The sequence below is a fragment of the Cataglyphis hispanica genome, chromosome 6, assembly GCF_021464435.1.
Source record: "Cataglyphis hispanica isolate Lineage 1 chromosome 6, ULB_Chis1_1.0, whole genome shotgun sequence".
NCBI classification, from domain to species: Eukaryota; Metazoa; Arthropoda; class Insecta; order Hymenoptera; family Formicidae; genus Cataglyphis; species Cataglyphis hispanica.
Genome location: NC_065959.1, coordinates 3604075 through 3629394, shown reverse-complemented (window position 1 = coordinate 3629394; position 25320 = coordinate 3604075). Strand labels below are relative to the sequence as shown.

At 37.3% G+C, this 25320-nt stretch overlaps 1 protein-coding gene across 3 annotated transcripts in view; it reads right to left on the bottom strand.

Moving 5' to 3' along the window:
• The window catches only part of LOC126850254 (LIM domain-binding protein 2), a 69318-nt gene that overhangs the window by 20504 nt on the left and 23494 nt on the right, over window positions 1-25320 (bottom strand). For 2 of the 3 annotated variants that reach the window (XM_050593067.1, XM_050593068.1), the window contains exon 2: window positions 1338-1437. In XM_050593067.1, coding sequence (XP_050449024.1) covers window positions 1338-1437 — 100 coding nt within the window. The remainder of the gene's footprint in view (window positions 1-1337; window positions 1438-25320) is intronic. The other variant, XM_050593069.1, reaches the window with a different exon arrangement.

Below are 25320 nucleotides of genomic sequence, written 5' to 3'. Positions count from 1 at the left end.
GATCGCGGTAAAACATACGAATGCAACATTTTTTGCGAAGCTTCGATTAACTATCGATAATCCAAATGACATGTGTGCAAGCAGTAATTTCCCTGGATCATATCTTATCATTATTATCGTGGATCACTCAGAAGAGGCTAGTTTATCTGCCGGCGATATATGGGTTGCAGATAATTTTATATAGCAAGGCCGGCAGTATGTGATTTTAAAGGAAAAGATTTCCCTTCCGTATTATCTACATATGAAACGAAAGCATTTCTTTCATTTCGCATAAAGTTTGTGTTGCTATACTTCTGGTAAAAGAATTATAAAGTCAAAACCCTGCACTACTTTATACTATTTTGATTAATTTTTCCTTACATACTACTTTATACTACATTCTTTTTTTTGTAAATAAAGAATTCTGAGAAAAAAAGTTCTACAACTTTTGAAAAATTCATATTTATAATTATATGTAAAATTTTCTACCTATATACAAATCTTAATTTATTATTTATTAACAATAATCAAATTTAAAAATTATCAATTAAAGTATTTTGAGACTAATAATTTATAAAATTGGAATTTGAAGATAAACGTGATAGAATCTTTATCTATATATTTTTAAATATATAAAACAGAACCACAATAGACAGAAACATAAAAAAGGTTTTCGATGATCTTATGATCTTAGCTTGTTTCATATACCTATAAGCTTTTTTGAGAATGTAACCGACAAGAAACAACCGATAGAAACGAATAAAAATTGCAAAACAATTTAACGTACGCGATTAAATAAAACAAGACAATATAACCTTTATCAAAATAACGATATCTCGAATTGCGATAAATAGCGTATTCGATTAAGCATACCGTAAATTCCGTCGCGCTGACCATTTCACCGGTTACCGCAAATATTTTTTTATTGTTTCAAAGTGATATTTATTTTTCTAATTTTACAAAAAAAAAAAAAATATCCCTTTGTTCACGATAATCAGAAAATTGATAAAATTGCATAATTGTAGTTTATCAAAAATCATTTTTTTAATTTTTCAGCGAGTTATGAGAAGATCTTCATGCAATTTATAACTCAGGCTAACATATTTTATATAAACTCCCGATTCTTTCTAACTAATTCAATTCTTTCGAAAGAATGTGAATTTTATTCTACTATCAAAATTGATTTATTCTAAAGTAATGAAACAAAATACATATCGAACAAATTCGTCGCGCAGACGAAGACGAGGGTTCCGATTACATCGTGCGAAGGGCCGACAAAGGGTGAGTAGGATTCGCCAGTCGTGCGAATACGACGCGTACGTAAAAGAAAAGAGAAATGAATTAGAAATGGTACTCACCTCGGTGCGCTGCGATAACCTCTTGTTCAGCTCGTGGAGCCTGTAGTCCGGTTGGCTGTAGCCATAGGCTGGAGTATGCCTCCTGGGGACAGGCAACGATCTGTCAGATCAGACCGATCGGTCAATGTTAGGTGTGCTGTGTACAGCGTGTTACTCTCGCGTGTATGCGCGAATGTTTCATGCATACAATACATCAGTGATCATCGCGTTGCATCGAGCCCCCTCGTCGCTCGCGAATTTTCGTAAAGCATCCCGAGTGATACTACCGATTGGCTGCTTGGCTCTCTCGAGCACGCCGCAAAATGCCCTCGGACATGGCACAGATTCGCAAAATATAGTCTACGACTTTCACCACGTCTCCACGCAGTTTTCGATCTTTTTTCAATGCACCGAGATAGAAAAGCGAGGATTTATAAACGATACAATAATGTTAAAAGGCTCGATGCAACGCCGAATCTTTGATGCAATTTAATAAAAAAAGAATTTTAAGAAATTAATTAAAATTTTATGTTCGCTTAATATTAAAATTAATTTTTCAAGTCCTAGAAAAGATAGTTGAGATCATTGCTACAATTAATCTGTCATTTGTGTTAATCTTCTATTGCATTTTTAATAAGTATTGATTCCAGCGGAGTACACTTGTAAAAGTTTCTTAATTAACACGTAATGTTTATGTGAATATATATTTATAGCACTATAACACTCGAATTTTCTTAATGTTGTAAATTTCAATTCTCAACTGAAGGTAATGTTATAATTTTGACAAGCTCAGATTTCGCTGCTACAGACACACGAAAATTATTTCTTGTGCGTGACATAATATACTCGTGCATCTTTTAGAAAGATTCAGCACTTCTCCTTGCAGAGAAACGAAACGTAACGAGTGCTATAAATTCTAAAACCGAAGACGATAAGTTACAACACTCGTTGTTGTCTCGCCGCGAGATGCATAATTAAAATGTCATTAACCTTTTTTTTTTCTTATACCGCAAATGCGAAACATTGGCCAAGGATACATCCTACAAGTATTATTCTTCTTTTTTTTATTACACTATATTTCTTTTCTTGCGGCATCGCATTAATTAATCCGCGACATATTCCAATATCTTAAGAAAAATTATATAAGTGAAAATGTCTAGATAATTGAAATATCGTGATTCTATTATTATCGTTAGCTAATATTGCACTAATTATTATAAGTAAACTTCGGATTTTGGATATTGTCGTGTGCTCATATGTATATTATGTGTTTGTATTAACAATTGAAATTCTAATGCAAATGAGTAAAAATTTTTTAAATTGATCTTTAATAGTCTCGCATATGAACTCGTATATGAACTAATCATTATCGTATATTGTAAAGTTTAGCTGCTCAGCTGTTTGATGAAATAACACTATATCGCAATCGATAACGTAAAGGTCGTCATATTTATGCTGTCAGTCCGATTGTCGATCATCATTCAGACACTAATAATTTAATGTCGATTATCAAATATATTACAGGCGAGGAGCATATTATATTTTCACGAATCATATATAACAATAAGTTGATTACAATAATTTTGTAATGGCAAACATAAATGCAAATTAACTTCCATACATTGAAATACCATGATATTTTTCTTTCATTCGACTTAAGTGCGCAATGTCGCCCGTGAATTATTCATTTAGAGAAACAATTCATCATGTGGCGGATCGAATGTTGAAATAAAGACTTCCTATATTTCTAAACATCCCTACATTTAAAACGTTTGAAATAATTTGTATAAATTATAAATATAAATATAAAATTTTTCATTTTAGTTTTATATACAATTTTTGACACCGATGCTTTCAAATCATCGAGGATCGGGTTCTCGTTTCCTGATCGGTCGTCGAATAACAATTGGTTAACCGGTGGGTAATTAACGTCGCATTGATAATATTTAGTGCTCGAAATGCTCGGTGTGCATTGCGCGCATACTCGCGTCACAAGGCCGGACGAAAACGTTCATTAAGAAGCAGCGCGGTCCGGTGATTAATAACAAGAGTACGCAGAATATTCCGCTAACAGAGAGTTCACACAGCGCGAATTTCCGGTAACGAATTTCGGCATCGTTCGATCGATACTATATTTAGCACATTACACATTCTTTTGCGGTGTTTCGTATAATGTACGAATCGTCTACGAACCCCGATCTACATGGCTGGAGAAAATAAAAAAAAAAAAAAAAAAAAAAAATATATGGAAAAAAAATTTGTAAACGCTGCATATATAAAAGATTTTAAGAGACAGAGAGATCAAGAGATCCCTTTCTCCCGAATTCTCGAGCTATCGACCTTGCTTATACACGTGTCGTAGTATTTTTTATATTAGCCGGCCTTGTAAATTTATTATGCTAATCATAACGTGCATAGTTGCACGAGGTTATAAGAGAGAAGGGGAAAGACATAAACAAAGTGCTGCGATGTTGCAAGAATAATAATTACGCGGGCTATTAGTGTACGCGTGTCTTAAAAAGACGGACTTGTTCCGTGACTGACATTGGAAAAATGTAAATTAATGTTTTATTTAAAATCTATGGAATCGCAGATACACTTTGTGTGTGTAATTTTTCATTATCATTGATGATATCAATGATAAATATCCGGTATAATAATAATTACTACATGAAGAAACAACAGTTTCTTCTTGCAATAGGTTAATTAGAATTAAAGTACAAATAAAATAACTCTAAACACGCTTAAATAAATTTTGATAGAGATTATGATGAGATATTCAGAAAAATAATCTTTACCAATAATAAGACGGTTCCTTTTTTTATTCAACGCGATCGATAAGATAAATCGCTTAAAGATTTTTTAAACTCCATGTCAGAAATTAAAACAGCAAATAAATAGATAACTTTGTCTAATCTTACAATCTACATGCTAGATAAATATATAGACATATATATAAGTATGAACACACATTTACTTACATTTAAAAGAAAATTTAAGGGCTATTAAGATTAAATTAAAGATTATGTTTATTGATAAAATTTTGATAATCAATTATTGAAATAAAAAATTATAAATAACAGAGATCAAGGATCAGAGAAAAAATTCAGTATGATTCTTCTTTTTCATGTGCGAGTCATTCGCACATTCAGTTCATACGCCATCCCAAGATCGATCGCGTCCGAAAAGAAAACTTGGACTTTCTCGTCTCCAGAGAATCGACGCCATGGGACGTCGGCGACACGTCACTGTCGCACACGTGTGTATTCGCGCGCGTGTGTACGTGCATCAGGCAAATTTATCAGGGGTGGGTTTGAGAACTTAAGGGTTGCAAGGGTAACCCAGTGTCGTATACGGTTTACTAGGGAGTGACGAGACGCGTGAACAAGCCTTCTGTCTCATTTCAGATACCGCTTGATCGGGAATAAATGCTCGATGTATTGTAATAATAAAAATTATTGATGAAAAGAAGCTGCTAAATGAAACATTACGGTAACTCGAGATTTTCCAACCTTAATCTAATAATTTTATATAATCCCACATATTTGACAAATTATTCCTATTCTTCTGAAAACTAATTATTCATAAAATTTATAAAAGAGACTTATTTAAAAACAAAAATAAATCCCTATCTCCTTAAGAAATATTTTAAATGCCTATTATTATATTATAGTCATATTAATAATATATTTGACTCGACTATTCTCGCATCGAGTAACACTCAGTCAAGAATTGATCTACAGAGACATAAAGAGACGCGATTGTTTCCGAACGTGTCGGAAACACGCGCAAGGCAAGCTTGAGGAATCGAATGTGTAAGACGGAATTGAATCGCACTAATATTTAGTTCGATAACGTAATTTCACGCGAGGCACGTAAAGGCCGTAGAGCGTCGTGCAATAACCCCATAGCGTGCGTGCATGTAACGCCCGGCTTTTCATTCAAGACGTGCCTCGCCGATCGAACTAATTAATTCGTCGCACGGCAGGCAGGTCGCGCCGCGCGAGTCCGCTACGATTTTTACCCGCCTTTTTTCCTACATCCCTGTTCTTCACCGAATCCGGAAAGGATCGTGACAGATCATTTCGCCGATACGGAACTAATCCGCTGAATGAAAAACTAGCGCCTCGCACGCGCGCGTTCAAGTCGGCATGCAGCCTGGAATCTTTCAAGGCTGCGCCTTCAAGAGTATCGTTTAGAGAGGTTCATTAATCCTGGCTCATCATTTCTTTTTTTCGCAAACTATAATTGTCCTATAATGTTTCCGTTTGTACACACTCTTTGTATTAAATATGAATAAATTTTGTTAGCAATACATTATCGGAAGTGAAAAATTATGGTAATTTAATAAAATTATGGTAATTTAATAAATGAAAATATTTTATTCATTTTAATTCATTCAATAATACATTAGGTTGCCATAAACAGCAAAGATCATTAATAGAAAAATTGATCGATTTCGAGAAATCTTCACACATTGGTCGTAATAATATTCAACTCGACGTGAGAATCCACAAATCATTTTTCTTTTCTTACAACAAAATTGATGAGTTTTTTTTTTTTGCACTAATGCAATAAATTCATCAGGAAAGACAAATTTTATAAGCCGCAACTTGACAACTACGAAATTTAAATGTTATTTACATGTTATTACAATATAGATTTTACATTAACTTCACGTCTTCGTAGAGATAATATATACTCTTCCTGATTGTGTCCGCATAGACGGACATAATTCATCGTTAGTTACTAAAATAACATTGGCGGCAAGTATCGATCGCTATGCGGTTATCTTGCGCGACAACTCGTTCCCATCGATACTCGATTATTGCATCGGACGGTTATATGCGCATCTTTTCTGAAAATTTAAACATTTGTAATTTTCGAAAATCTGTTTATTATTCCGAATAAATTGTAATCAATCGCTCCTGTTAGTCCCGAGTTGACAAACGAACCATACAAAGAAAGAAATTCTCTCGAAATAACATTTTTTTATCGGATAAATATGCAATCAGAATAAAATTGAGATACTTTTCAATCTCTAAAATCATCAAGATTCGAAAGATCATATTTTCCAAATACAATTACAGTTCTCTGCAGTTTCCTACTTTCGCCGATGCACGTTTACACCGATCCCGCCGCGTCCTCGAAATGATTAAGGTGAATGATCAGCCGCGTCCGATTACTCCGGTCGACGCTGTGCGCGCCACGTGCTCGTGCCGGAAGCGGCATCCAGCGCGGCCGATATCTCGTCGCAACCCGTCGGGGTCCGCGGGATTTGCAAACAGGTCGCCGTGGGTGGCTTCGCCCGTTATTAAGCCACGGGAGTTAATGGCTTTAGTTTAGTTCGCGTGGCTAATGGGCGTCCCGACGCACCGCACCGCACCGCGCCGCTGGGAATCAGCTGACCGGCCAGCTGGCCCGCGTGGCTCAGCTCGCGTTGCATCGCGACGCTGCGTGCGCGGAACCGCCGGTTGAGAGCCGTCGCCTGCAGGGGTCTCAGATTGGGTTAGCAAAGGGCGCAGTTTGGAGCGAGGGGGCGGCGGCGGTGCCGAAGGAGAGAGTGAGAAAGAGAAAGTGGGAGAGAAAGAGAGAGAGAAGGGAAACTCGAGCGGGCACGCGGGAAAGGGGGAAGGAGGGGGGGGGCGGTAGCAGGAGGGTGTTATTAGGGGTTGCTCATGGGGTGGCAGTACGATCAATGCCAGGGAGTCATGCTAGTCCCCAAACCCCTCCCCCGAAATCTATATATAGCGCACGAGTACACACATGTATGGAAGTTCGCGCGTAGACGGGTGAGTATGTTGAAAATGTCGCGCTCTGTTCGTGTGTACTGATACATCAGATTATCAGAGAGGTAGAAGAGAGAGAGAGAAAGAAGAGAGAAGGAGAGGAGAGAAGAAAAGAAACAGACGCGAAGACGTAAACGCACGATACGATGTGAACGGATATTTTCAACTCCGTCGGACTCCGGGGCATTATCCTCCGCACGAGGCGTGTTTTCCGCATGTTATTCGCGAGTTCGGCAGCAAGTTACTAACAACGGCGACAACATCGGTGCCATTGATTATGCGCGCGGACCTAGTGAATTGTTCGCCATTAATAATCGTCTCGCGATAATATTCTATGCGTGCAAATCGCCTCTAAATCTCACTTCGACGATTATTGAACTTTAAACAAGTAAAGTAGGATTAGTTGGTTAAAATAGAATTCAGCTTCAAATTATATCGACGACTAGAAAAGTAATTAACCAAACTTTACTTGTTTATTTACACCCCTAGCGTATAATCCGTTAAATTTTTTTTAATTTGCAATAAAAAACAAGAGTAATGATTTTTAATTCATCTATAACGTGTTAATAGAGCGAAGAAAAAATATAAGATACGATACAATCTACATACATTATACATTCTTTTAATAATTTCTTTCCCTTTTATCTCTTTAGAGAAAGGGATGGCAAAACTAATTGTTGTAGATGAAACGTTAAATTGAACCGAGGAGAGACTTTCGTAAATAGTGCTATGTTGGGTACACGGCGCATTATATACCTCAAAGTGATACACCGCGTGTAATGCGCAATCTGCATGTCATAAGGATAATAATGACAAAAGATACGAGCAAGCTCGTACGGGGACATTATCACGAGCTTTAGCTCGTCCACACGCACGATGCAGCAATACGGTGGTGGCCTAACTGTCGAAGGACGGCGCGACGCAGCATTCGCTATTAACAAACCTTTCGTATTGATCGAAGGGACAGTTCTGCCAAATCTGAAATCGCGTCACCGACACCGCATTTATTCGGAAGAAAATTCATTTCGTTGAGAAAAACAAACGATAACATTTACATCTTAATATATAAACGCACTATCGGCATATATGCGATATAAAAAAGTAAAGTATCGAACTTGATGTATCGGGAGGAGAAAATTTTGCACTGTATGACATCTGTTAAATGTCTGATTTTCTGACTTAAGTCGCATAATTTTTATGAGAAAGAGATGGAACTTTATTTATATGAAATTAAATAATAAGGATCATCATCATTTCATAGGATCGGATTGATCTTTTCAAGCTACTAGATATTTTGAAAAACATCGCGAACAAGCATGATAAATAAAATCGCTGGAATCGCAGATAACGGCAAGCGCGCGCGTGGGCTCGCTCCTCTTAATTACACGCAGAAATTCGCTCGCCGGGCCAGATTCGGAATAACAGCCGACTCAGCTCCGCCAGCGACGCCACAGCAGCAGCACCAGCAGCAGCATCGGCGGCGACGGCTGCTGGAACCACTACCTTACACTTTCGCGAGGACTTTCCGTCGCTGGCGCAGCAGTAATCGTGCCGCCGCGCCAGCAATTTATCGCTGCCCGTGACGGCGTTTTATCGGCGATATTCGTTCTTTTTTCCGCCCTCAGACCCGCCGGATAATTCACCTGGACCGAGAGACCCGTCCGCTCTCGCTCTCTCCCTCTTTCCCTTATCTTCCTTCTTCTCTCTCTCTCTCTCTCTTACGCGGATGACGATTTCTCCCGAGCATATTTTGTTGGCATATTTCTTGGCTCGATAACTAAACCGGCCGCCGCAATTTGACTGCGTATAACCCCCGAGAGCGAAAGGTCGCCGTGTAGTCGGTGCAACTTGGGTTCCCCGCATGACAGACGTGTCGTGGGAACGGACGAAAAGCGATCGGTGGACTGGAGAGACTTATGGCTGCTCCGCCGCAGCCATAAAAGAGCAATAATCGAGGCTCGTTTCAAACTCGGGCACTCGGGCTGGCCATCGCTGGAAAAGTGAACGGCGTGAGCCTCTCCGTGATGAAATCGCCTCGCGCGCGGGCAGCAGCGAATTACGGGAGTTGCGATATCAAGCAGGAAGAAAATTCTACTCTGAATTCGACGAGCGACATTCTACACGTTACAAAAGCTTGAAAAGAGGAATGAAAAAAAAATGTCCTATTTTCCTTAGATACACAATTACGCGAAAAATGATTTTGTGTTTTTATCCATTTTTATCTTCAGATCCTCTAGAAGAGAATCATTTTTCGAGCGATTTTATAATAATTTTGTTCGGTCACAATATTGTTGTAATATTACATTATGCAGAAATATAATAGACCGCGCTTTTCATACAACATCCATATCGCGATAAACTATATACATTTGTTTGCCGCATCGCATTAATTCGAATGTAACGGATAAAATAATCGAAATATAAACTGCGAGATCAACAATGATATAAGATATAATGTACGATTGTTGTTAATGTTACAGTTATTGATTTATGTACAAAAATATTTTACGAAATTGATTAAAAATAGTAATAAAAATATAAGAAAATTATTCAACCATGTCATGATTGTTATCAACATTCACCACTGTACGAGCGGATATTATTCAGTAATGCAAAGCACTTTGCCGGCGCACAAGATATTTCGTCATATTCCATGTCGAAATCACGAAGGAGGCAAAGCACCGTTAGGATAGAAATGAGGGATCCTTATTTCGTCATTCACGTAGAATACAAGACATGTGTGCTTATTACAAACTGCCTTAGAAATGATCGCTGCATTTTTATCATAATGCATCACGTTCATAAAACGATCATTTACAGCGGAGTATAAAGAGATGTTCGCTCGATTAGTTCGGCATTTTGTAATTTCGATGCAAACAAAAATTTTTCATCATAATCATCATTATTATGTTTCGTCATTTATATTTAATTTATATTATATTATATTATATTATTTATATTATATTCAATCATTTAAAATTATTATCGAAGAATGAAAGAAACACAAAATTAATTAAAATAAATAGCATCTCTTCTCTTTTAAATATAACCACTTTCTACAGTCATTATTTTTTCACAAAAACATTGTATATGCGAGTGCAATTCGATGACAATGTGAAAGAAAAAAATTAAATTTAAGATTCTATATATCGTGAAATATAAACAACCGCCTCTTAATATGCGACTCGATAAGGCAAGCGTTTTTCGATGAGACTGACAAATGTAAAAGAAATAAACTTTGCAGTCTGTTCGGCAGTCTTGCTCTGCCTCTTGACCCCTAATGATTAGGTATCAATTAACAATACCGGCCACTTTTTAACGAGAGTCCAGAAGTCGCAAGTCACAAAATTGATAATTAACAGCGGTAAAAAAGATAAGAGCGCGGTGCGCGCGTTTCAGCACTTTAACCGAAGATTTCTCACGACCATACTCCTCATTATCGATAAATATATATGCAAATGATGAATAACCACTTATTATATCTGCATTTAAATAATAAAATCATAAGTAATAATAATTTAATTATATCAAACTTCCAATTTATCCATATCTATATATTTGTACAGTAAATAATGTTAAAATTTGCGTTTTTAAATCGTTGTGCTAATAATAAAGTATATAAATTGCAAATTTTTAACAATTTTGAATTCTAATAAAATCTCTTTGTGAGAAAGAGAGAGAGAGAGAGACGAATGTCGAAAATTGATTTATCGCTAGCGTCGCCTCATAAAATTGGCAGATGGCACATTATAATTACGGCCAATATATAAAACAATATAGATGCACAGATATACATATATATCGTATATAAGTAGTTTAATGAAAATATTAGATTAAATTTCTGCTGCTAGTAACGAGGTTTTACCGGCGCACATTGAAAATCGCATTATCGCTTGCTTTGCTCCGGGAAAATTGGTAGACACGATATATTTTAACTGTAGTAAATATACACAGAACACAAGTAGTGTTTGGCGAGCGTGTTAGATTGAATTTTTGTCGCTAATGAGATTTTCGCGACGTACATCGGAAACTGCATTACCGCTTTTGCTCCGCGGAATTGCCGGACGGTGCCTTTTAACTCCATCACGATGACACATTTAAAAATTCGGTTTGTAGGGTACCGCGTAATATTAGCAGAAATCAGGATATATCTTCCTGACTCTAAACAAATAAAACAAGTTCGTAATAAAGTAATCCATTTTTAATAAATTGCTTATAATAATACGACTTTCATCGTATGCATCTTTAAATTAAGAAAGAAGAAACACGCTTGTACAATGGATGTAATTTTTTACGCGCTGGAACAAAGCGGTTTCAAAAAAAACGGTGACACATCTGTTCGAGCTAAATTGCCGTGGGATTACCGGGTTTGAAGATCCTGAGGAACCGGTTCGAATCATATGAACAAAAAAAAAAAACCTCGCGGATCGTTTACCCCCTCCTCCTCCTCCCTTCGTGTCAACCTTTCGTTTTAAGTCTCGTTTTCGTCTTCGTTTCTAGTTCGGACCAGTCGCGAATGAAATGTCTGTACGCAAACATTCTAACAATAAGTTATAAACTCGTGTTAACGTAAACGTGTGATGATAAATGATTATCACATGAGAATTCTAGCAAAATGTTTTGCGTGTAACCGTATGCTTTAATTGAGATAAACGGTGGTTTGTGGCAGAGTCAATATTACGATGATCTCTACAATTCACGAAGGAAACGGAGATCAGCAATGTAATCACAATATCAATTTTCATCATTGCAAACATATCATTATTACTATCGATCGGTCTCGAATTCTCCCTGATTGCGAGGCTCTTTTATTGAATCCATGGGTATCCGCGATATAAAAGTGCAATTTTTTTTCCATTACCTATCGGACGTTATGCACACATTTATTTATCTTGCACGTATTTCTTTTTCTTTTTTACAATCATCTAAAATATGTGTGTCAGAGATCAATGTGGATGTTCGACTCACCACTCGTAGAATGAACGAAGTAACGCGTGTCGTAAACGGTCGCGGCTTTAAATTCGGCTCATCGCGTTTCGAAGGGAACAACATGATTATCCGGTGCGAAACCATTCGGTATTCATGCACGCGACATATCGCGCGATTAAAACGGCGACGATAATTTATCGCCGACTGTACGACAAAGGAAACGCCAAACGAAAGGCCGTCTCGGGGCGTTATTACCGGCGCGTTAGCGCTGTTTACACGGAAATGACACGGCGCGATAAATCTGTGATGTCACGGTCCATCGTTGTCCACGCAGGACTGGAAAGCCTTAATACCGGTTTACGAGAGGCGACTACGACGGCTTTACGCCGATAAACCACTTCCTCCCGACGTTTATTCGACGATCCTCGGCGATTTAGACGGACCTCCCCGAGATCAAACGCTGAAATTGATTTTGCGTACAAACTCACGCGTATCGCTCACGCGCGCGCGATAATTGTACGTCGCTCTATTATTGATAAAATAATTATCGGTCGATGACATCGTATATGAGGAGGGATTAGTGTTAACGTGGCGTCGGACTTGGCGCTTAACGACAATTGAGAGAGAAATTTTCATTTTAAATGCGACATTCCATCGATGGCAATAAAGTAACACTATTATTTTTCTACAGAGAGTAAAATAATTTGAAAATTAATTATCTCAATAATCGCACGTATTGTTGATATATTCCTCCTATTTTGAAAATTCTGCAATTTATTTTTCATATTTAAAAAAGATATATCTATAGTTGACGTATACAGTTTCTAAACAAGTGCGAAAAATTTGAGGAGATGATTCTTTGCCGAAAATTAAGGGTGGTCTTTTATTTTCGACAAAGAATCATCCCCTAAAATTTCTCACTTATTTAGAAACACCCTGTATAACATAAGATTTACGTATGAAAATGTAATTCAATATTTGCATCTGTAATTCAAGCAGAGAGATTCGCATTAATATCTCGACATTTATGTATATTCATAGCATGATACATTTCTGACTTTATCCGATGACAATCGTGCAGAATGACGCACGATGCGATGATGTACGCGTTACCACTAGATAATTCAAACCACATGCGTAGAACTAATTTCTTCTCGTCATTAAACATCCGTTTCCTCCCGTTAAGACACTTATCGATAAACTTCGATATGCAAAACATCGCGTTAAAAGCGACAGATCGATTGGAGAACGAAGCGATTGGCCATATTATAGAGATGCGTCTCGCAATTTAACGGAGAGTCAAGACATCGTCTTTCCGACACAAGGGAACGATAAAACGAATGTCGACGGCATAAAGAGAGAAAGAGAAAATAGAATCCCCCCGTGACTTTTTTCCACGAAGCTGCAAAACACACCGCGAGACACGCGCGGCAAGTCGCTGCGATCTCTCGATGAGTCGCGCCACGTGGGAGGCTGCTAATTTATTGCACATTAACGTCACTCGGCTGTGGCCTGTAAGCGAGAGCGACTAAGCCAGAGGTAGGGAAACCGCGCGCATGCATCTTAGCATGTGTCTCGCGCCAGCGAGCGACACGTGAAATTTTGATCTAATCGAGAAAGACCTTCCTCCGTCGGTGCCAGACTCGGCGACACGTAAGACACGATAAAATGTTTCAACCAACACAAAATGAATCATGCCATTGCCGTTTTAATCTGTCGTCTGTCTCTTACAGTGACGCGTTCAGTCACCGAAAGGTGCTTTGAAAATTGTCGCCAAACATGATACACGCGATATTGAAAATATGATATATACTCTCGTTGCTGATAAAAAACGAGCTTTAAAGTTAGGAAATAGATACATTTCTGTATTTCACTTTTTCATATTATATAAATACAAAGAAAATAAATCTTTTACGACAAATTTTAAGTTCCGATTATCGTTGACATAAAATCCATTATAGCATCGAAACATATCAACTTGCCGAAATTAAATCGGTTTCAAATCCTGGCTTCAGCCCCTCGTACATCTATGTTTAGGAATTGCGTTGCACGGATATTCATACTCATAGTCGTATTTGTTGGATTTGAATTTAAAATTATGTAATTTAAATTAATGTCAAAAAACACGATCGAGACGCGTTTGTATCGGCGACCTTTATATGTATGAAAACACTCATCTTAATAAACATGCAAATTTGATCTGCGCAGGCTATTGCAGCAGAAGTCTAATGTTAATAATGCCGCTAAACGTGCAAATAACAAAGTTGAAATCTCACACACACGGATTATAGCGCTATTGTGCCTGCTATTCTTAGCGTAATGGTAATTCGATACGAAGAACGGGTTGGCGCCAAAAGCTATCGTTTTGACCGCTCGCGCGATTCGTGACTTTTGACGCAATCGCGAGAAAATCGCGCGCATTTCGCGACTTTGACTTGCTAAACGAGTGCAAGCGAGTAGCAGCACGCGACAACGAGGCATCCCCGGTTTCCTCGATCGAACCACGCCGTCCGTCGTCCTTAATTGGGTTTATGCGCCGCCGCCGCCGCGTTAATAAACGCGATCAGGCAAGTGCATTCTGCGCATCGCGAAGTCCGGCCACGCGCCACGCGGTTACCCCAACAGGCCCTTATAAAGGCTCAATCAGTCTGATCCCGATTGAGTCGTTAATTGCCTTAAAGAGGGCAAGGTCTTGCCTCTACGGCACTACTAAAGTGCAAAGCCGCGTCGTTTTCAGAGTCGACTGCATCTCCGTCTTAACTCGGATATACTGACGGCGCAAAGCGGATGCATAGCAATGTTTAAATAAAATTAATGTCGCTTATGACTATTGTACTCGATTACTCAAAATTAAAAACAAATATGTATAGCGCAAAAATATGTAGTTTATAACGTGTATTAATGAGAAATTTTTTTACTTTTTATTTTCAAGTTATTTAATAGAGATTCAAAAATGTCATTAATAAACTTTTAATTAGAGTTAGTTTGCAAAATGCAATGCTATCGTCGTGCATTTTCGTGAAAACACAGAATTAGAAAATACCTTTTTTCACACGCATGTGTGCACTTGTGTGTATTGTGCTAACGCGCAGCAATATTGACAATAATTTAACCGATCAATCGGTTTTATTCAATATTATTAGATGGGCATTTTATACGTAAGGCTGATAAATTATATTTATATATTTATCTCTCAGTAAATATACTTTAATGTACATATATATTCATGTACAGAAAAATAATTTAATATCATGATAGATCCTGACTGGATAAATTTCAAGTTACCTTTATTGCTTACCGATGAAATAAGAAAATGAAAGAGATCTGCGACTATCTTTCCGAGGGAACGATATAATCCGAGAGCACAAAAATTGCACGCAGAAACGTTGACGATTCAGGGAACGCACAAGGCTAAAATTATTATTATTTTGCTACGACCGACTATATTTATTTCATCCATATGCAACACGGAGTTTCCACGTCTTCTCTTGCGATGGCATCGTTAGATAACTTGCTATTCGTTATCGCTCACGGTAACACATCACTCAAGGATAGATAAACAAATCGCGGAATGATCGCAACATAAACTCACGCTTCAACGACGCAGAATTCGCGGCCAAGATCAACAATCCAACATGTAACAAAACTAGAAATCGAGAACATTCATGATGATCGATAATGCAATCAATGTAATTGTTAAAACTCTCTTATCATAGCAAGTCTAGCTAAAATTTTACTTTTTAAATTAAAAATAGAGAAAAAATCTAACTAAAGTTAATTAAAGAAGAAATTAAAAGAGAATCCAAAAATAAATTAAATTTCAGCTCAAAATGACTTAACTAAAAGTAATCAAATAGATGAAAAAAAATCATTTTTCAATAATTATCTTAGTCTTAGTAATCTGAATTTCAATAATTTCTCATCTAATGATTTTTAATTTATGCCAGAATAGATCCGTTCCTTCGACCAAAGATCATTAACGGCAAGAACCGATTATAATTCGAGGGTTTCGTTACACGACGTCGTCGACAATTCAATGCCCACGACACGAGATCTTCTCGCATGTATTACGTGAAAGAGAAAGGACGGTACTTCTCCTCTTTCTCTCTCCGCCGTCATCATCCCTTCGTCTATTCCCGCGCAATACGCCTCCGGGCGCTTCTATAACTTGGTTCTTGCACGATCTCTTCGCCCCGCGCGCGTCATCCCGTTCGCGTATATGCGTTTCATAAGTGCAGCTTCCTCCGCATCCGACGTCCCTCCTTCATTCGCTTTCGTGTTCGATGTATTGTCAAGGGGTACTTCTGTCTCCGTCTCAAATAAGAGCCGCCCTCTTCGCCAATAACAACGGCAATGCCATTAACCGATCTGCCGAGATCTTTCCATTTCTATCTTTGCTTTCTATATATTTTACACATACACAAATATATATATATATATATATATATATATATATATATATATATATATCGCGCATTTTACATGATCAAAAGAAATTTTACCTTGTATGTCTCGTTTCCACAATCGTATCCAAGATGATACATGGCAATAATGAGGTGCTCATAGCGAGCTGATCGAGGTGATGATCGCTATGTATCATCTCGCGATTGCAAAACAAACAAAATGAAATAAAATTTTTTTCATTATCATAAAAAATGCAAAATTTATCTTCATTTTTGCGTTAATTGTAAATGACAAACGTAATGATAATCTCTCGATCAATAAGACGTACTAAAACAATGAAAAACATGGCTATGCGTTTTAAATATTTAAATTAAGTTAAAATATTAAAGTTAATAATTATTATAGTATACAATATAAAATATTCGAAATGAGAGATGGAAAGTAATTTTTATGAAAAAATAATATTCATTTATAAAAATTAATTTAGACAAGATCCAGAAAGAAAGAGAATATTTGTCAGATATCATGAGCGTTGTGTCAAGTAACATCTCGATTCAATGAGATCGACTCTGCAACCGCACGGATCGATCGCGAAGGTAGACACGCTTCCGGTTGTTGGTGAAAAACTTGAAAGGTGCTGCAACGTATGACTTTGATCGGTAAGTTCTATTATTAATGATGATCGGTTAAACATCGCGCTGATCCCTGGGCAGCGCATATCACACGCGTGAATTTTGGGAGCGTCGGTGCGCGTGCGTGCGCGCATTGCGTAAGACGCTTTTACTTGCTGGCTCCGCTGCTGGCGTCGCCTTCTTGCACGTGCGAGGATGAAATTAGCCGACACCCTCCCTTTCTCCACCTCGCTTCTCTTCATTCTACCGTCTTCCCTTTTTCGCCGGTTTCACGAACCGCTTCCAGGCTATGGAAGTCGCCGTTTTCCTCGTATATTCCCTCTAACCCTGCCTCTACCATCCCCTCCCCTCTCCTGATGATGCGTGTAAACATAGGTCGTTCATGGCGCGCATGCGGCCAATTTTAGAAACAACGTTTTGTCTCGCGCGGCCTAAGACCGATGTCTCTATCAATCGTCTGCCGGAAACTTCGAGGGTGAAAATCGGGGGTGTAGATGAAGGAAAAAAAAGGTTGAGAGAGAATGGAGAAGAGAGAGAGAGAGAGAGAGAGAATAATTTCCGTCGCAGCTGTTACCGATTCCGTTTCTCCGCGTGGGGTGCGCTCCATTAATTCTAACAATTCTGTATAGCATCGCTTTGACGTGCAATTATTGGGAATTTCCGTTGTAAAAAAAAAAGAAATAGTGAGTTTAAAAGAGTTGTCTAAAGAAATTTATTACAGTCCTTAATCGTGGAAGGAGTGGACGATATTCTCATCAGTCATTCAGATTTTTATTTAATATCTCGCTCTATCGATGAAAATCATAATTCGAGTAATCTGATGTACAAACTTTTAATTTTAATATCAAGAGAGAAGTACTGTATATAGAAAAAATAAACATAAGAGAAATTTAAGACAATTTCATAGGAATTTCAAAAAAAAAAAAAAATATCTACAAAATTGTGTTTTTGAGGCGCGCTTTTTTACTGAAGGGTCTTTTGAAAAATGCGATTACCTGCGAGAGATAAACCCATATCGAGATAAATTCTAAGAAAAACAATCTCATGTTTAATTCTAACGATAAGAATATTTTAGCTACGTCTTATATTCAAATTCGAAAGCGCATGCTGTTGAATGGATATAATCCAGCGACAGTTATACGCTTACTGAAAAATACAGAAGAGGAAATGACTTCCTATAACTTTGCATAATAATCAACTAGTATCTATTTGTATTGAAAAATTTCTTAAGAAATCTAAAGAAATTCAATCTACATTTCCTCATACAGCAGAGCTCTGCGTATTCATTCCATACTTATGGTTATATTGTTTAATATTTGTAATTATTTCTTAAATATAAGCACGCTTAAATTATTAGCTTATTGGCAAAAAATTGATTAAATAATAAAGTAATGATTAAAGAGAAAACTAATTTTTAAAACGTTTTTATGCTAAACTATTTCGGCGCCGCCGTGCTAAATGTTAGACGATATAGCATCTCTCTTCCCAGGCCCGCGGCGTTGCAAAGGACCCCAGAATTTTTCTTTTCCTTTTATAGATATCTGTCCCTTCTGGGACACAATACAAAGGGTATTAGAAGAGTCGACCTAAAATTCGGAGTACGACGTTGCTTCTACCTGACCTCCATTATATCCCCCTCCCCCCCATGTTGCTTTCTAGAAAGATTAAACCTTTCCAGAAAGACCATTTTGACTGCATTGGATCGCAACAATATTAAACAGAGGGAAAAAATAGAAAATGCGTTTCTTTCTGCATCTCGTTATTCCATATTTTTTCGCCTAACAATAAGTCTTAATCTTTCTCTTAATATATATTTTTTTTTTCATATTTATGTTTCACAATTTTGCAAAATGTAATTTTCTTATAAATCTATGAAATTTTCCTTCTTTCATTTAAATTTCTCGAAATAAAAATTTCTCGTTTTTTTTTTTCAAGAAAGATAAATTTATAAAAATTGCAAATATTTATTCTAAAAATTTGTTAAAAAAAATATAATGGATAATGATGCGCAAGTATCATACGTTTAACAATTGCGATTGTCTATGATTCCCGAATATTAATCCGCGCTTAATATCAAGAATACGTCTTACATGTTGACATCATTAAATGATAAACGTGATCATCAAAAACACACGGATTCGAGATAATTTCACAATCATCACACACACCTCCGATAAAATCGCGTCGGCCGATTGAGGGCTCGCCGCGCCTCATTATCCTCTTGGTTTCGCAAGAAAGCCTTCCTTATTCCGAGCGCGTCGCCGTCCAGAAGATCGACACGTGTCTTCAGGTAGAAACGGCCGCGAGGTGCGACGCAAGAAGGCGCACGAGAAAAAGAACGAAGAGGCGGACGAGAGCGGAATCTAGCCTGAGGCGGCACTCGCAAACAAGAGAGAAGAGAAGAGAGAGTCAGTGTCTCGCCGCCACACCATTTCTCGACGATCGAGAGCGTGATCGGTGCCTGAAAAACGTAGCATCATCCGACCGAAGGTGGCCGCTTTACATTACCCGTGTCGTAGCGCGACCTGACAGGCGTGAAGAAGCGCGATCCGCGCCGTTAAGGCGAGAGACAAAGTGTCGTCTTCTAGAAAGACGAGACGAACGTGTCGCGATATCATGCGTGTACGAGTCCATCGGGTACGCGTGCCACGTGGCCGCGGCGCGTGTCACGTGCGCGGCGTGGGAACGCGCGCGAGATATCAATAGCGGAGAGATTTCAAGCTGGACTTGTAAACATCGTCGCGACTAATTTATCGATCGCAGCTCGTTAGCCGGAAAAGAACGCCGATCAAAGATGCGAGACTCTTGAAGATGCGGTTCGAGCCGACTGTATTGTGTAGGAATTTTGCACCGAGAGATTTAATGACTTGTTTTAATGGAACATTCGTATATTGATAATTTAATACTCTATGTCGCGCGATTAACTATGGCACACATAAAATTAAAAATGTTATAGTTGATATATTATTGCGGATAAAAATATAAAGAATTTATTTCACTTAAATTTAATTCACTTTTTAAAGGTTTATCTAATATAATATACTTCGAAAGAACTGCTGAATTTGCTTTATAAATACAAACTGTACTATCTTATTTTTAATTAAAATTTAAAAAATTTAGAAATGTATGTATATGATTGTATTGCAATGCGAATATAGTTTTAAGATTGTCGTGCGTGATCGCGATCGAATAATCGTATCTCGCGATTAAATCCTTCGAGATCTGAATGATAAAGTGAACAAGAACGCCGCTTCACCTGACACCGTTGGAACATGAGACGCGACCGAGACGTCGTGCCAAGAGGCACGTGCCTTTCACGTACACGTGTACAGCAGGTGTGACACCTCTCCTTCTCTCTTTTTACTCTCTTTCGGTTATCCTGTCGTTGTATGTATGCGGAAATGATGTCGTGATCCAGGAAGTGCGCGGAAAAAGATTCGCGCCGCGCATTTCATTCGCGGTTCAAGTACGTTATCGTATTCGAGCGATAAAAAGCACAAGGTCAGATATCCGCAAAAGACAGATTGAGAGAGATTCGATAAGATAAATAACATGCAGGTAAATAATTTTCAGCGTTCAAACTAAGATAAGCTTTCACATTCACCGAGTTGAACGATTTTGTCGATGGTTCTTTCTCTTTTTGCCAATCACTGCATAAAAAAAAAAAAAAAAGATCGCTAATTCAAAATTAATTTTTATTCGACAGTTCAAAATTATAAATATTAACACTGATATTATTAAACCTCTGATTTGTGAGATTTAATCAATTAAAATTTTTAATGATTAAGATAAATTAGTTTTTACTTAAGGAACTACTATTTACTTTTGCTTGTTTAACAACTGTCAATTAACAGCCAAAGCGTAGGGGACACTGCCCTCTGGAAACACGTCGAAAAGCCGAGGAGTTCGCGGAGCGATTTATTTGGACCAACTCCCGCGAGCTTATACGAGATCGTGCCATGAAAGTTATGATTTAGCGAAGAATAATCGTCGACTAGGCCGGGGCGGACCTAAAAATAATCTCTATATACGCGTTTCGCCGGTACTCTACCCATACACGTATAATCTTTAATATACGTCGGCGCGTACGATGCTAAGATAAGCTTTGCACGTTTCTCTCTCTCTTTGTCTTTCCAGCAATCTCTTCCTAATTTGTATCGCGAAATAGGTCAACCGTAACAAATGCTTGAAAATTTTACGGCAGCAATCGACGAGTGATTTGCTCGCAATCGTCTCTTAGACGTCCTATAAAGGATACTTTCACATTCCCAAACATCGCGAAATTGTCCCCTCAATTAAACCTCGATGTCGCGAAAGTTATACGCAATTATCATTAAACGGCAGATTTTCTCCATAGTAAGGTTCGCATCATGCAATTGCTTTGATATCAAATCCATCTTTGAAATTGAACGTAAGAATAATTTTCGATAAATAATCTCCCAAAAAGAGCTTGAAAATCTTTCGATAAAAAATTGTCAGCTTTGTTAAAACTTTATGTAATTTTAATTAACGTAAGGTATTAATAAATATATTATGATAAAATATAAAATCAACTTATAAGCTTCTTCAAAAATGATAAATAAAAACAAGAGTTCAGACATTACACTCTATTAAAAATCCTACTAAAAATCTAACATTCAAAAATATTCAAAAAATGAAAACATTCTTATTGTCGATATATTTTTATAGATATTTAAATTTTGTTTAAGTTATACATTATCCTGCTCATAGTCGATGACATATGATCTCGACAAATCAAAATGTGACGCAACCAAGAGATTTATATAATCGAATCACAGACGGTTAGGAGTTATGAATTAATTCAATTCCAGTTGATTCGGCCGACATGAGAATATACGCTTGACGGAACTCGCACGATAAACTCATACTTAAACGGATCGCGAACGAGTGAATCCAGCTTCAGAGCGCGTGCGCTACATTGAAAAATAGATAAAGTTTCGAACATTATGCTTATCGGCACTGATGACGCGCGCATATATACAAATGCATGAATATACATATAACACATATATTCACACACATTGACATATGTAAGTGTGAGTGCGCGAGAGCAAAGTTATGTACGAGGCTATACACGAGCAGACCTTCTTCATGGCTATAACGTCGCTCTGCAGACCACCGACAGCTTTAGAAAACACCGTTCCTAGAACGTCAGTCAATCGTTTACGCAATCTTCGACCAGAAATCTCGACCTCCACTGTGTATACGAACGTGTCAGCCACGCACACACGCTTGCGTTCTCACGTATATATGCGAACGTAAATACAAGCGCGGTACTTGTGCGATTGAAAAATCGCAGAGCCATTTATAATTTTACACACAATATTTTACAATTTTTTAATATTTATTTAGTACAGTATTGATTTTATCTTGAATAAGATAAACGCGAAATTTTTCTTCTCACAATTTATTGCGTACTTATGATATGTTACACCATGTGAAGGAGAGAAGACTCAATATGAAATAGCCGCAAATCTCGATCGTGTTCCGTGACCGGTTCTCGGTTGCGAGTACAGGCGGCTCATTACCTCTGTCATATAGTAGCATAGGTGCGGACGGCGTAAACAGCGGCACGTCAATCATTCGTTTACGCAATACACGACAGCGTAGATCGGAGTAGCGGTGCGCAACGCGTTACACACGACGTTGTTGCGTGTACGTGAGAAATTTCTCTTTTCCCATGTAGCGTCGCGGAAGAGGCTTTCGAGACTGGCAAAAAAAATCGCATGCACAAAACTCTGACAGAGATATGATAAAATAGATACCAGACGCACGATAGACTGATATTTATCTGGATGAAAATGATTAAAAAATTCACGCTGAGTCGGTATAAATAAACGATAACTCGAATATAATGGAGCCTAAACGTCAAAGACGAGACCTTATGATCTCAGTTTGTTCCACGAAAAAAACATCGCTCGTTACCGTCGTTATTATCGCGCTCTTGTCTCGCTGGAGCCTTTGTCATCCTTATCATTGCGCAACTGAGACCACCGAGGACGCATTCGCGCGTAATCGTCACGACGGCGCGTCAATCTCAACGCGAGTAAGAGCAGTTCGTATATCTTTGTCAAAAACGAGCCTTTGTACTTGAATTAAGCAAAAAGTTTAAAAAAAATAGCAGCAAATTTTTAATTAATGTATAAAAAGAATTCTAATAGTATAAAGAATAATAATAATAATTAATAAACTCAAAATATTATTCTAACCGATAATAATGCATCTCTCTTATAAAATAACTAAAATATATGAAAATACTTCATAACGTTGCTGCACACATGCATAAGAATTAAAAAAAAAAAAATCACATGTTTCACATGAGCAACATGTTTCAGTAGATAGTAATGCTCTCATTTATTCGAGCTACAAGATGGGAGCCATAAATAGCTTCGTTTTAATTATAATTGATACGAAATACTTTAGTATAATCGATTTCTGATGCGATAGTGGCCGCAGAATACGCCAATTGTTCCATTAATTTCGCTAATAGAAGTTACCAACGTGTAATTATTTCTAGATAATGACATAAAATATATTATTATCATTTCGATTCGTAACTGCGATCAGACCACAGATCAACGTCCGCCAATTAAAGTCCCTCTTCTCTCTCTCTCTCTCTCTCTCTCTCCCCCTCTCCTTCCTTAATGCTTATGAAAACATTGATTCATTACATCATATTATAATAATCACGTGTAATTAAAATGATTTATTTATTTAATTATATTTATTTGAAAATTAATTAAATTAAATTAAATTAAATTTTTTCTTATCGATAGTTTTTTTCGTCATCTCTAATCTTTTTTTTTATGACTTAAAAGAATTTGTATATCCTTAGAACATAAAATTAATTACTTTCTCTATCGCATTACTCTTTTCCTTATGGAAAATTGGAAATTTTTCGCTTGCGTTCTCACGGAGATCTCTAGTCCGTCGTAGAAACGACAGATTTATTTCATGGATTTACGATCGACGCAGCACGCGTGCCAAAAAGTATTTATATTATATATATTCGGTAGCCGTCTGGCTTAAATTCCAACTAACGAAATGACGACCGATTTATACAGATTTAATAAGCAACCATCAATCTTCCCGCCGACATCTAACAAAATGCGTGGTAAATATTCACGTTTGCGAATAAATATTTACAAAGATATCGCGCGACAGATTGACAATCGCTCCGTTTCACCGTATTAGATAGAACGATCGCATCTCGACGCAGTTTATCTCGCGCCGATTTGTTTCACGAATTTATGGTTGTCTCAGCAAGAGAAATCCGTGACGATCGATATCCGAAGTCTACGTCTAATTTCAAAATATACCGATCAATAACGCGAAATGCATAGCTGACACGTATTGATTGTTTCTGACAGAAACGTCGCTCAAGCATGAGTTATACTTATGCCTCACGTCATTAAAATTATCGATATAGCAAAACTGTGATTCAATGTTTAAATATGAATACAGAGAAGTAAATGTAAGATGGATACTTGATAATTTTCTATCGTAAGAATACAATTTTTTTGATTTTGTATGAAAGATTAGTCATATCGTCGTTTATTAATTATATTTGTTGGACGTTACAATCTTTTCGGTTATTGCAAAAATGATCTGTCTCCCTTTGCAAATTTATAATATCGATGCACAAGCCAATTTTCAACATATAATCTAGATCATATCTCTAATTGCGTAAATAAAACAAACATAATAAATAGTAATCTGGCAGTCGTAATATTCCTGAATATAACGGCATCTTTATATTTTCCGGTGCGACAATCATCTCAAGTCATTGACCTACCACTTATGTGAAAATAAGTTGATGATAATAAATATATATTTTTTTGCACACACATAAAAATTGTATACAATATAAAATATATTTCTCATAAAGATCGAAAGTTTTCACGCATGAAAAAAAAATATTTGTAGTTAATTATTTTTCTTAGATTTTTGTTAGAATTATACAATAAAATATACAATTACTTAAAAATAATTTAAAGGATAATTTTAGAGAAAATAAAAATATGTAAAAAAATGCTCTACAAAAATTTTATGCAATAGGCAATTTTCTATAGCAGTTGCAACTTGATCACAAAGCTTCTTCCCCCTCCCCGACAAACATAAATTTTTCAGCCTGATTGCGAATCTGCCCCGAGAAAGGTTTAAACACCTATCGACCAGTCGCCACGGACATTTAGGCCTTTTGTCACGGCTGCACCGATTTGTTTCGTG